This window comes from Phascolarctos cinereus, unplaced genomic scaffold (assembly GCF_003287225.1).
Source record: "Phascolarctos cinereus isolate Bilbo 61053 unplaced genomic scaffold, phaCin_HiC Scaffold_4;HRSCAF=312, whole genome shotgun sequence".
Taxonomy (NCBI): Eukaryota; Metazoa; Chordata; class Mammalia; order Diprotodontia; family Phascolarctidae; genus Phascolarctos; species Phascolarctos cinereus.
This window is the reverse complement of record NW_027555847.1, coordinates 158556707-158570452: the sequence shown is the minus strand read 5'-3', so window position 1 is coordinate 158570452 and position 13746 is coordinate 158556707. Positions and strand designations below refer to the sequence as shown.

Below are 13746 nucleotides of genomic sequence, written 5' to 3'. Positions count from 1 at the left end.
GAAAATTCTATCTGCTTCTAGAGAAAGAACTATGGAGTCTAAATGCAGATCGAAGCATAGGATTTTCTCTTTTTTTGTTGTTGTTTTTTGTTTTTTTCTTTCTCATGGTTTTCCCCTTTTATCCTGATTCCTCTTTCACGACATAACTAATGTGCAAATATGTTTAATATAATCATACATGTATAACGTATATCAGATTACTTGCCATCTTGGAGAAAGAGGAGTGGAGGGAGGGGGGGAATTTAGAACTCACAATCTCATAAAAGCAAATGTCGAAAACTAAAAATAAAAAATTAAAATGGGGGGGAGGAGCCAGACTGTAAGGGGTTAAGAAGAGAGGAAGACAGAGTGGAAGCATCTATATTGTAGATGCTAGGAAGGGCAGAAGAGATACAGGAAGACAGCAGTGATAGAAGGATCAAGTGAGAATTTTTTCAGCATAGGGGAGACATGGGCATGTTTGTAGGCTGTAGGAAATGAATCAGGTAGTTAGGTGGCCTGGTGGATAGAGTGTTGGGTCTGGAAGTATAGAAGACTTATCTTCCCGAGTTCAAATCCAGCCTCACACTTACTAGCTGTGGGACTCTGGGCAAAGCACTTCACCCTGTTTGCCTCAGTTTCCTCATCTGTAAAATGAGCTGGAAAAGGAAGTGGCAAACCACTCTAGTATCTCTGCTAAGAAAACCCCAAATGGGGACATGAAGACTCAGGCAGAGTAGGAATGACTGAACAACAAAAGGGAATGAGTCAGTAGACAGGGAAAGATTGAAAATAAGTGAAAGAGTCAGGAAGACAGAGGGGACAATCCATGGGAGGAGCCAGTATAGAATAGGATCACTTGAACAGGTAGATGGCTTAGCCTTGGTAAGGAGAAAGCTACTTCTTCATGTGAAACAGAGATGAAGGAGGACAGAGTGGCAGAAGGCACCTGAGTGATAGGAGATGAGGAAGAAGGGAGAAAGAATTCATATCAAATGGCCTCATTTTTTTTCTGTAATATATGAGGCAAAGTTCTCAACTGGAGGGGGGGGAAGGGAAGGGAAACACGGGAGGTTTGAGGCAGGATGAAAAGGTTTGGAAGCACTGTTATGGAGAGTGGGATATTGAATTCATGAGGGAGGTACAGTAGGATTGTCTTGCAGTAGTGACAGCCTAGATGAGGTTGTGTGTCATAAATCTGCAGTGGCCCCAGTCAGAATGTCATGTGATTTTTCTCTACCTTCTTTCAGCAGCACGTTTGTAGGCACAAAGGCAACAAAGGGTGGCAGTGACCCAAGGCTTGTCTGGGTGTAATGAGCAATATGATAAAGGGGCCAGAGATTCAAGAGAACAGGGCAGTGTAAAGCTGAATAGGTTCATCAGCGAGTTAAGATGGGGAGACCAGGAGAGAGAGGCTGGTGCGGGGGAGATGACCTGGGACAGAATTGAGAGTTCAAGGGATTGTCAGTTACAGGGAGGGTGAAGAGTAGGGTTATCTAAGGGACAGCCCAGAGAGAGGTGAAAAGCCAACAGATTATAGTTAGATAAGGGGATTCAGAATTCTTGAACATGGAGGTGGTGGGTGGTACTTTTGCCAATGATGACAAGATCAGAAGTATGACTATCTTTGTTTGTGGCTGAGGTTGGATGGAGGAATGGGTCAATTGAAGTGGGCAGGTTGAGGAACTGAGGTGGTTTGGGTATCTGAGGGAGAATCAATATGTATGTAAGAAGACCTCTAGTATGAGGACAGAATTTGAGGAGGAGAGTCAGTTAATAAATATTTTATCAAGTGCCCAGCCAGGCATTTTGTTAAGCACTGGGAATACAAAAAAGAGGCAAAACACAGCGTCCAACTTCAGGAAGGTCACAGAAGCTGGTAGGAACAACACAGAAGCTATATACAAGATACAAAGGAAATGATTGAGAGAAGGCACTAGAGTTAAGAGGGGTTGGGAAAGGCTTCCTGTAGAAGGTGGGATTTTAATTGGCTTTTCACCTCTTCCTCTGCTGTCCCTTACATAAATAAGGTTGATAGTTAGAGCTTAGGAAGGGAAGTGTTCTTGGCTTGGGGGATAGCCAGAGAAAATGTCCAGGGCAGAGAGGTGGAGTGTTTTGTTTGTGGAACAGCCAGGATGGAAGAGAATGTGGTGGGGAGTAATGTGTAAGAAGAGTGGTAAGGTAAGATGGGGCTAGATTATGAAGGCCTTTGAATGCCAAACACAGCATCCTGCAGGCAATAGGGAGTCACTGGAGTTTACTGAGTAGGTGAGAGATGTGGTTAGATCTGTGTTTTGGGAAAATCACTTTAGACAAAGTGGAGAATGGATAGGTGTGGGAAAAGAACAGGAGCTCGTTAGCAGGAGATTCTAGACAGGCTGTGCCTAAATTTAACAGTAATAGTTCAACTGTTCTGTTTTAAATAGGGTACTTTGAACTCTTATTCCATTTTCTTGTAATAAAAATATCATAAAGAGTTTGAGTTCCTAGGCTAGCCTACAGAAGCATAGAAGCACTATACTAATAGGAATGGAAGGCAATACCATTTCTTTTCAAAAAGCTTTTGGCCCAGTGCCCCACCCCAACCCAGCTCTGAAGCATCTTCAAATAACGCTCAGCCTAGATGGAGGAATGCAATTTAATGGAAAAAACTTTTGAAGGCTGTGCCTCCCTTCTCACCTGTCCCACTGACATAAAAAAGAAAGTAGTGGGGGAGCTCAGTCTTACTTGTCTTCATAGACAGGGAAAGGAGGCTGGAGAGAAGGTAGCTATGAGCACCAGAAAGCTGGGAGAGGTTACCTCCAGCAAGGGAAGAGATGAATGCAGAGCCTGGAGACACCGGAGCTCATCACTTGCCCTGTTTATCGCTAACCAAGTCTAAAGGAAGCTTATGCTCTGTCCTTTGACTACAGATTAAAGGGAAACTAAGGTGAGGTGGCTGAAAAGGAAGGCTGGGGATGGAATAAAGAGGGCAAGGAGGTTTTATTGGGGTGCTGCTAAAACCTGGCTGAGGGAAGGCAAGGAGAGTTATGTTATATCAGACTTGTATATTAGGAAAATTAATTGGATGGCATGTTGTAGATGGAAAGAGGCTGGTAGCAGGGGGGACCAGTTAGAATTCAAAGAAAGGGGAGAGAGGTCTAAACTAAGGTGGGTATTCTGGGAATGGTAGGTACATTGTAGCATACAGAATTGGAAAAGGCTTAGTTAAAGAAGGGGTAAGAGGGAGGAGGTTCCTTCTAATATGGAGAATGGAGCTGGGTGGTTCTAGTAATGAAGAAGCTAGAAACGAGAACCAGTTTTCAGGACGGCTCCTGAATTTCATCCCTCCCCTCCATCCCTTGTGGCTCCTTGTCTCTGGGCACTGCAAGACCTACTCACTCTGAATCGGCAGTGACAGGAAGGCAAGGTAGATACACTTATAAAGAGGCTTGGGCCATAGTGCCCTGGGTCAATAGATCTGAAATCGCCTGCCTTTAAGTCAACATGGAATTACCTTCCCTCAATATTCCACAGAAGCAATTAGGTCAAACTGAAGAGAAGAAAGGGAGTGAGAGCACGAGATATTTAATCTGACTCCCACAGCTGGGGAGGGGGGAGCATTTCCCCCATCTCTGCACTCCGGAAGGAAGCTCCTGTGGCTTTCGAAGCTGTGGCTGAGTAGTTGAGTTTCAGGGGACAGGGTGACTGAGGCAGGAACAGAGTGAACTTGGTCCTGAGGGAAAGACAGCTGGGGCTCTGAGCCCAAAGTCACCTGGCCACTGGAGACTGAGGAGCTGTGCCTGTTTCTCCTGGGAGGCTCATGCCCAGATATCTTTGGCATTAATGTATACGAAAGAATGCTTAAATGTTACAGCTGGTGGTGAGGTGGGGACAGGAGGGTGGATGGGTGTGACCAGGTTGGAGATGGGGGATAGTATGGCTGGAGGGGGAGGGAATGGCCATGAAGAGGGTGTGGTGATGGCCCAGTGACTACTGCTTTCAGGGTTCCCGGGCTTGCACTGTGCTTTTGGGCTGTGGGCTTTGCTGGGGGTGGTGACCCTGTTGCTGCTTTTGGCACTGGCTGAACACCTAGCCCGATGGACCAGAGAAAAGAACAAGGCTTTCCAGGAACAGGAAAGGTGAGTACTGTCAGTGAATGGCACCAGACAGAGGCCTTTCCCTCAGGCACCCCTAATTCTTCAGAAACGCCAGAGAGATGTTTTTGCACCATCAACTTTCTTGTCTTATTTGTTCACTCCAGAACATCACTCCTCACCCTTTATATTGCAGCCCCAAGAGGCCTATGGAAGAGGTACCACTTTATGGAAACCTGACATACCTGCAAACAGGTGAGGGGGAGGGAAGTCGGGTAAGGCAAAGGGGTTTGCAGAGCAAGTGAAAAAGGGATAGAGGGATTTAGGAACTCGTGAATGAGGGTCTTGTTCCATCCTGTCTCAGGGCGGCTACCACAGAAGCCAGGGCCCATCCTGCAGGAGCAATCAGCAGGAGACATCCCTCGAGTAAGTTTGACTTGGTGCACAGCAGGTGGGGAATCTAAGGACGAGGGGGTCTTGGGGTCCCCTTCACCTACCCTAACCTGCCTCTGTACCCCTAGGTTAGGGAGGAAGCTATGTGCTATGCCAGCCTGCAGCTGCAGCCCCCTCAAGGACGACCCCCAGGGCCCAGTGCCGGGCCACCCATCAAGTACTCAGAGGTAGTGCTGATGCTGGAGCCTGAGCAGTCTGCCCCCACACCCCGGCTCCCAGAGCCTGAACTCTACGCCTCTGTGGGCTCCCAGACCCGCCGAGCAGCCTTTCCTAATGAGGACTATGCCAACAGCCAGCCAGGAGATGGATGAGGGAAGACCCAGATCAAAGTATCAGATGCATCTTGGGGGGAGGGAAGACAGGAAAGAGGCCATCATCCACAGGAAGAAGACCTATCTTGACTTTACCTTTTGGCCCACAGTTGCTTTAATTTGAGTTATGACCACAGGAGATAACAGGGGAATGGCTTCTTTGGAGTACCGGAAACTAACCTCCAATAGATAGAAGCCTATGTGTCTATACTAGAAAGCAGGGCAAGCTTCCAGACTGGACATGAGACCAACTCCCCCCTCAAACTCCCCCTGCTTGGGTGGATATTGCTTTCATAGCCCCTCCCTCTGAGGTTAACCAATTCCGGCCCCAACTACACTTCTCTAGTTTCTTCAGAAATACAGGAAGTGGGGGTGGTGTTCTGGGGGGGTGGGGGTGGGCAAGCACACGTATCTGTGTGCATCTGAGAAGACATGAGTGCCTGGGAGCATCTATGCAAGAACAGGTATGTATACACAAGAGCACAAGAGAGCAAGCATAGATGTGAGAGCCATGTGAGTCAGGATGTTTGCCTGTATGTGTGAGCAAGTGTCATTCTGGCCAGGTACAAGCAAGATGGGGATGCCTGCAGCATTTATCTTCAGCCCCTAAGACAGGTTCCAAGAAACTGAAAGAACAGGGGTGGAGTCAGGGGCACAGTCCCCTCTCCTGCTATTTTGATTTTTTTAATCAAATAATCTCTCACTGTAAAAAAAGGATGCATGTTTCTCTTTTAAATTAAATATTTTCTAAAATATGAGGACATTTACATAAAAGTCTCCAGCCTTGGGAACAGACTACTTGGGGCCGGGGGCTCTGTATTCACCAGCAGTAGAAGGAAGGTGAGAGAGAGTTGTCTTATTGGCTTGAGCTCTCACCACAGCTTGGGGGAGAGTGGGTCCAGATTCATAATGGGGCAAACCTGGGTGGGGGAAGGATGGTCTCCTCCTTTAGGCAGGGGCTGGCAGGGGCAACAGGAACACAGGAGGTATGGGAAGAGTGAAGGCCCAGGGCAGGGGGGTGAGGTCCAGTGGGAGCGAGTGTGGGCATGAGCAGAGACCGGGGGCTCTGCCAGTTGGGGCTGTGCATCAGCAGGGCCTGCAAGGTTTGGCCCATCTGGCCCAGGCCATCAGACAGGAGATGCAGGTGGGAGACGGTGTCTTGGGCCAAGCTCTCGAGCAGCGCCTGCTGCTGCCTCGATGTTCGCAAGATCTGTACCAGAAGCTCCTGCATGTTCTGGAGGAGGTTCACCATCCCAGGGCCTGCAACAGTGCACCAGTGGGCAGTCAAGGCCTCCACCTGCCACCCCCATGACCAGGCCCCAAGCCCCAGAGAAGGATGGAAGGAGGGATGAAGCTTACCTTGCAGTCCTGATACATGGGTGGGCTCTTCTCTAGCTCCTTGAGGGACCAGATCTGGCCTGACCGGAATCTCTGGCACCAAGGCTGGAGGCTCTTCTGGGGTAGGAGGCAAAAAAACCGTGCTAAGCCCTGTCAGGCTCCATCTCCACATACTCCTCCACTGCAATGAGGATTCTGTCCCACCTCAGCTCTGTGAGACTGGTGGAGTCAGGACCCCCTTGTTCATCTATCTGCTGCAAGGCAGGGGCTGTTCTAAGCTCCCTTGAGGACAGAGAAGGGATCAATGGACAAAGCTAGCTGACTCTGTCATGGCAAGAAAGGCTCTAAAGAAGTAAGCACCTGAGATGAGAACTGGGACTGGGTTCTTAAGGAACTCGAGGGGAAGAGCCCCTGGAAAGTCCAGTGACCCAACCTTCTAGGACCCTTTCCTCATGCTATTGCTTTCTGCCAACAGATTCCCCCCACCCCAACTCCAAGTTCTCACTTCCACCCCTCAGGGGGTTTTCTTCCTCATGTTCCCATCTCCTCTCTGTCTGCAATACCCTCATTCCTCTGGAGACCCCTCTCTGCTCCCTCCTCATGCCCTCCCTGCTGGGGTTGTGTCCTTCCCTACCCAGGATGGCCTTAGAGGCCCCATGTCACCTAAGAAAAATGAAACTCATCAGCCTCACCTGGAATCTGAGAGGGAGCAGGGCTGGCCTGCTTCTCCTCAGGAGAAGGAGGACAGACACATTCAGCTTTACCTAGTGACCCTAACGTTGACCCCGTCCTCCGCGGATCTCCTAACCTAACCTCCTCATCTGGTTTCCCCACATGCTAGAGTTAGGGAAGGACTAGTCAGTTGGTCCCACAGTGTATAATCCAATCAAGAAGGGGAAGCATGCCAAAGAGGGCACATTTTGTAAAATGTACATACTGAAATCCCAGAAAAGTATGCTTTCTGTGGCACATGGGCATTGAGTCTGTGCTAAGTCATGTGTCCTCCAGGGAAGGTAGGGAGCCTGGGGGACTGAGCTTCCTCTAAAGCTCAGCTCAGGTGCCTGTGACTCCTGCTCCTTCTCTGTGAAACCTTCCCTGATCCCCACCAGCTTCCAGCTGTCTTGTCCTCAAATTATGTTGTTTCCTCCCAGAAGAACAGAAGTTCCTTCAGGGCAGAGACCATTTCATTTCTGTCTTTGAATCTCCAGCAACCAGCTCAGTGCCAAGGACATAGTAAGAACTTAATAAGATAACCTGGGCATCTGATGGAGCCCAACCCTGCCTTGGGCACACAAACGCTTGTCTCAGTTCTGCTCTCCCACCAAGTCCCATAGGCCTCAGCCTCTCTCAGCTTTTTCCACATGGCACCTGGGAATACTCACGGGTGGACTCTTTCTTGGCACAAAGTCGTGGTCCTGTTTCAAGGTTTGTGTCAGAACCTGAGCAGTTGGGAGAGAAGAGTGTCAGCCTAAGGCTAGGACACCTTGCTCTCCACCAATTCCAGAAACTCTGCATCATTCCCAAGATTGCATCGTGAGCTGTGTTTTATTTTTGTCTTTGAATCCTCAATGGAAAGCCAGCGTCTGGCTTACACAGTACACAGCCAGCACTTAGTAGATGACTGTGGATCAAATGTGCCTCCCCTTCTCCATTCCCCACCTACCTATTCACCAAGTAGCTTAGCTCTGGTGGGAACCTCCAGCTAAGCACAGCACTTCCCAGGCAGGAGCTTCACCAGATCTGGGGAGGGAATGACTAGGAATGTCAGGAGTGTAAGGGAAGGACCTGCAACCCTTCTCCTTTTCCTGCTAGTCCTGGAAGTTCCATAAAGAAACCTTAGGTAGGAAGCCAAAACATGGAGCCTCTGGGTTCTGATGAGTCTCTCCATCACCAGGGGTATCCCCTTACCTGGCAGGCGACGCTCTCCAAAAACTGGCCTTCCTGCAGCCTTCCACAGTCTCTTCATGGTGCGGTAGTGGGGCGGGGGCTGAGAGGAGGGACCTCCTGCCTGGCGGCTGGTCTCCCACTCTGAATAGAAGGCTTGCTTCAGTGCTTTCCACTTGGATCGGCACTGAGCCACACTTCGACCGTAGCCTGATGCCCCCAGCCCTTGGGAGATGGACTGCCACAAGGCCTCATTAGGCCTTGAAGTGGAGGCCATGAGCAACGTGACCTCCCCAGAGTCCTGGATCAGGGTCAGGAGGCAGCTGATCTCCTGTTGGGTCCAGGCCCGGCCCCTGGGCATCATTCAGGCTTCTCTCTCTATACTGGGCACCAAGACCCCAGGAAAGGAGAGACTTGGGGGAGGGGGCTGTCACAGATGGCCTATGGGATACAGATAAAAACAAAAAGACTGAGGTAGGCTGCTTGAGACAAATGGAATAAGAGAAGGGATTTGGGGTACTAGAAAGAAAAGAGGTCTGACATGAGGTGTATTCATTGACTGACATGTGGGAGGGTTCAAGGGATCTGGTGGGAAGGAAATGAAGTACCAGACGGGTCAAGGATCTTGTAGCTGTTCAGGAACAATGCTAGTTTGGTGAGATGGTTTGTCCAAAAGATATGAATGGACACCATAGGCTGGTTATCAGTCTATGTGCGAGAGGAGTGAGGTGTGATACCTGGGGAGCAGGAGCACAGTCCAGCTAGGGATTTCCGGTAGAGAACTGAAGATGGGGAGTCCCAAGAGGGAAATTCAGGATGCCTGGGGACAGAGCTGCAAAGTGTGTGTGGGGATCTCCAGCAAGGGTGGGCCTCTAGGATTGGGAATAGTTGAGGATAAGAAATGTCACCTTGTCTGGGCTGAAGACCTAATCCTCCCAGAAGTGTGAATGGTCACCAAAGAGTAGGTAATCAGATATCAGGCTGTGCACGTGAATGGGGACCATTGGGATAACTGGAGGAGGGCACCCAGCCCGTCCAAAGGTGAATCTCCAGGCATTGGCGGGGATGAGGGAGGGTTTATAGGGAAGGGGACATAGTTCAGGGAGCTTGGGGGTAGAACTGGAAAGTGGGAGTAAAGATAACCAAGAATGGATGCAGAGTGTCAACCTACCTGGGGCAGCAGCTTCTGGGGAGGGACCTAGGTAGGGGATTGCTTTGGGGGAACTGGCATCTGTAGGGTATGTAGGTAGGATTGGACAGGATCTGGAGGAGAGACCAGGGACGGGGTAGATGTCAGCATGCTTGGGGCTGGAGAATGTACTGAGTGTGAGTCCTTAAAGGAAGGAGAACAGGTGGGGATGGGAGTGTCAACATGTCTGAGTATGTGCAGTGTAAATAGGGGGAAGGTCAAGGGGAGACAGACTGTGTGATTATGGACTGGGTGGGTGCAGGGTGTGGAGAGTATCTGCATTCCTGAGGCTCAAGCTGTGGAGTGTGTGACTGTGGGGGGAGTTGGGGTCGGGAGGAAAGGCAGGGAAAGGAAGTGGGAATGTGAAGAGTCTAGGGAAGAGGTCAAGCCTAGGAATGTGCACTGTGTGTAAAGAAGTGTTAGGAGAGTCTGGAAGAGGGGTAAGCCTGGAGATGTTCACTGAGTGTGGGGTGGGGGTGGAGGGAGGCTAGGAAGGGGGAGGGGAAGGTCTAGGGAAAGAGAGTTGGGGATGTGCTGCATGTGAGGAAGAAGGCAGGCCTTGGGACGAACTAGGTCTGGGGGAGGGGTCAAGGCTGGGGATGTGCTTTGTGTGCATGTGGGGTGGCGGAAGGAGGCACGGATGGGGGGAGGGTCTGGGGGAGGGGCCAGGGCTCGGGACGTGCAGGGTCCGGGGGAGGGGTCCGGGGATGTGCATCGTGTGGGTGGGGGGGGAGGGTCGGCATGCCAGGGCCCGGACGTGCAGGGTGCGGGGGGGGGGGAGGGGCGCCCCGGGCAGGGGCAGCCTGGGATGGGTGGGGCCGCCTCCAGCTCAGGTTGGGTCGGTACCTGCAGGAGTGTGGGAAGGAGGACCCGCGCCCTCCCCGCAGCAGCAGCCCAACCCCGCTCGGCCCGGGCTCCTGCCAAAAACCTAGCCCCTTTCCTCAGCCTCCCTATCTTTAGGGCGAATGCCAAGCCCAGCCCCGTCTTCGCGCACAAGCCCCCCGAAACAACACTGCGCATGTGTGACCTCCCCACACCCTCATCCCGCACCATTGACACAACGGGCCCTTACATCCGGGAGAATGGAGCCCTGGAAAACCTTCCTCTCGAGGCATTCTGGGAAGTGAAGTCTGGAAAAGCCTTCCGCCCTCTGCATTCTGGGAAATGGAGTCCTGGACTCGTGTCGGGCCCTCTGAAAACCGCTGAGGCCTGTGTCTCCTTTCCCCTGTGTTCATCTGGTGAAACCGTGGTGACGTCTGGTCGGGGATGATTTGGGGATTCCTGTGGCCCTAACAACTGCGCTTCATTTCATTTCTGAGAGCCTGGGATTCCCCAGGGAATACCCTTTTTCTTTAAAATTTGCGTTAAGCCGTGGTAAATAAGATAATAGGAGCAAAGGACCATCGATTTAGAGCTGGAAGAAGTCTTAAGAGGCCATCTAGTCCAACCCGATTTAAAAACAAAAAAACTGCATTTTTTTTCTTTCTTTTTTTTGGGGGGGTGGGCAATGGGGGTTAAGTGACTTGCCCAGGGTCACACAGCTAGTGTGTTATGTGTCTGAGGTCATATTTGAACTCAGGTCTGCATGAATCCAGGGCCAGTGCTCTATCCACTGTGCCACCTAGCTGCGCCAAAACTACCTATTTTTAACAAAAAAATTTTGAATTTTGAATTCTCTCTCCCATCCCTTCTCCACCCACTGTGAAGGCCGGAAATGTGATATGAGTTATACATGTGAAATCATGCAAAACATATCCATATTAGCCAGGTTACAAAAAAAAATGCAAAAAGAAGGTTTTTGTTTGTTCTAAAGTAAAAGAATCAAGTGAGGCTCAGCTGAAGCAAATGATTTACCCAAAGTACACAGAAAGTAACCAGCACATGCAGGATTCCATCCCAGGGATTTTGGCTCCAAATCCTGCACTCTTTGCATTACAACTCCCTGATACTGTCTCACTGATTTACATTATTACATCATTTCAGAGACACTTGAATCTAAATTCTAATTTTGATCTTCAAGTAGCCGAAACTGCCTGCTGAAACCTGAGCCTTAAAAATGTCTCTGCCCTTAAGATCAGAGATACTGGAACAGGTGTTAAATGCTCCTTGCCACAACCCTTGGGTGGTCCAGAGGTCTGGGCCAACTGGCTTATCTTTCTTCCTGTCTCCCTCAAGTGAAAAACCTTGTAGTCATCATGGCAGCAGCTGGCCTTCCAATCATCACGTCCTGCAATATCTCTCCTATCTCTCCTCATTCTGCTACCACAGGACTATTGTAGCCTGGTAACTTGTGTCTCTACCTCCAGTGTCTTCCCTCCTTCCCTTCCATTCCCATTGCACTTGTCCATCCTTCCTTCCTTCCTTCCTTCCTTCCTTCCTTCCTTCCTTCCTTCCTTCCTTCCTTCCTTCCTTCCTTTCTTCTTTTCTTCCCTCCTCCCTCCCTACCTTCTTTCCTTCTTCCTTTCCTCCTTCCTTCTTCCTCCTTTTTCTCTCTTCACATCTATACCATTGTAACAATTCCTTACACATAACCTCTCTCTCCTCTTTCCTAGCTACTTTCTCCTTCTCTAGGGTCCCCAACAAATTCTGAGGATGAAAATTACAAAACAGTTCTTACTGAATCCACTCTGAATTCATACTCTCTGCCCTCAATATGAATCTTCCGTGCTCAGAAATCATTTTCTGAATCATTTTAGTTCCCTAAAGTGTCAGAAATGTTCTTCATACTCTGTAACCTTTCAGTTCCACTCCCACACCTCAATCTCAGCAGATGAACTAAACTCCTATTTTACTGAGAAGCCCAAAGTTATTCAAGATTATATTTACTGAGAAGACCATATTCACCTTTAGCTACCCTCTTCCCCAGTCCTATCTCCACTCAGTTCTTCTTCCTTCCCATAAGATGCCAAGGAAGAGGCTTCTCACTTTACCAGAGCTTATTCATGCCCTTTATCTATACCTTCCAACCCCCTCCAGAAATTTTCTTTCTAAAATATGGTGTTCCTTATGCCTAAAGGGCTATAAAAATGTGCATATCCTTTGACCCAGCAATAGCACTTTCAGGGCTGTATCCCAAAGAGATCATAAAAATGGGGAAAGGACCCACACATACAAAAATATTTACGGTAGCCCTTTCTGTGGTGGCAAAGAATTGGAAATTTAGGGGATGCTCATCAATTGGGGAATGGCTGAACAAGTTGTGGTATGTGAATGTAATGGAATACTATTGTGCTATAAGAAATGATGAGCAGGCCGACTCAGAAAAACCTGGAAAGACTTGTATGAACTGATGGTTGAGTGAAGTGAGCAGAACCAGGAGAACGTTGTACACGGTAACAGCCACATTGTGCAATGACTAACTCTGACAGACTTAGCTCTTCTCAGCAATGCAAGGATCTAAGACATCTCCAAAGGCCTCATGATGGGAAATGCTATCCACATCCAAAGAAAGAACTATGGAGTTGGAATGCAAATCGAAGTATACTAGTTGCTCTTTTTTTTCTTCTGTTTTGTTTTGTTTCTTTTTTCTTATAGTTCTTCCTATTGATTCTAATTCTTCTTTACAACATGACTAACATGAAAATATGTTTAATAGGAATGTATATGTAGAGCCTATATCAGATTGCACACTGTCTTGGGGAGGGAGGGGGAGAAAATTTAAAATTCAAAAGCTTATGGAAGTGACTGTTGAAAACTAAAAATAAATAAATTAATAAAAAAAATATGGTGTTCCAAACCAAATATGATTGGTCAGCATTTTGTAATACCTGTAAATGTAGTCTGATCAGAGCATAGGATAGCACTATTTCAATATTCTAAATATTCTGGGGTCTTGTTGATGTGAATATTCTTTCCAATGATGCAGATTACAGCCCTTTACTGTTTGCTCAACCTGTGTATGTCTTCCATACCTTTATCACAGAGGGTCCATTCAAAATTCTGATGCCTTCTCCTTGTATTCTCTTGTGAATATAACACTGGAGCATGGTTATCCTTTGCTCTGATTATGTGACTGACCAATCTTTTTGATCAAATATTTCTTTAATGACATCATTTATACTGCTTCTACATAATTCCTAGTGTTACAGTCTGCTCATAATCACCATTCAGCTTTCCATTGCCCTTTGAGTGTTTTTAAACTTTAATTCTTTAGAGACTATAATATTCTATGACTCGAAGCCATACAATTCCACTACAGGAATATTAGTAACTAGGTGGCACAGTAGATAGAGCTCTGGGCCTGAAATCTAGAGGATCTGAGTTCAAATTTGGCTTTAGGCACTTACTAGCTGTGTGTTCCTGGGCAAGTCACTTAACTTCTGTCTGGCCTCAGTTTCCTCAATTGTAAAATGGGGATAATAAGAGCACTTACCTCCCAGGGCTGTTGTGAGGATCAAATTAGATAGTATTTGTAATCAATTAGCTCAGTGACTGATGCAGAGTAGGCACTTAATAAATGCTTATTTCTTTCCCTTCTTCCTTGGTGTTAAAAGGATGGGTTAACATTTGATAATTC

General features: G+C 48.3%; 1 protein-coding gene and 1 pseudogene across 3 annotated transcripts; one reads left to right on the top strand and one right to left on the bottom strand.

Moving 5' to 3' along the window:
* The first annotated feature begins 3621 nt into the window (after window positions 1–3621).
* SIT1 (signaling threshold regulating transmembrane adaptor 1) lies at window positions 3622–5577 on the top strand. 2 transcript variants are annotated; one of them, XM_020977115.2, is made up of 5 exons: window positions 3622–3838; window positions 3965–4100; window positions 4252–4310; window positions 4420–4481; window positions 4577–5577. In XM_020977115.2, exons 1-5 carry the CDS (start codon window positions 3805–3807, stop codon window positions 4817–4819), a joined length of 534 nt encoding a protein of 177 aa, XP_020832774.1. In that variant the 5' UTR covers window positions 3622–3804; the 3' UTR covers window positions 4820–5577. The 2 variants fall into 2 exon arrangements, with proteins under 2 accessions (XP_020832774.1, XP_078008843.1); XM_078152717.1 differs by lacking the exon at window positions 3622–3838 and having other exon boundaries at window positions 3895–4100; window positions 4223–4310.
* LOC110201458 (uncharacterized) lies at window positions 5537–10785 on the bottom strand (annotated as a pseudogene). The gene is made up of 6 exons (XR_013485967.1): window positions 10077–10785; window positions 8779–8913; window positions 8066–8185; window positions 7540–7596; window positions 6179–6274; window positions 5537–6079 (listed from the first exon to the last, which is right to left on the bottom strand). The product of XR_013485967.1 is annotated as an uncharacterized LOC110201458 (transcript).
* Window positions 10786–13746: the final 2961 nt, after the last annotated feature.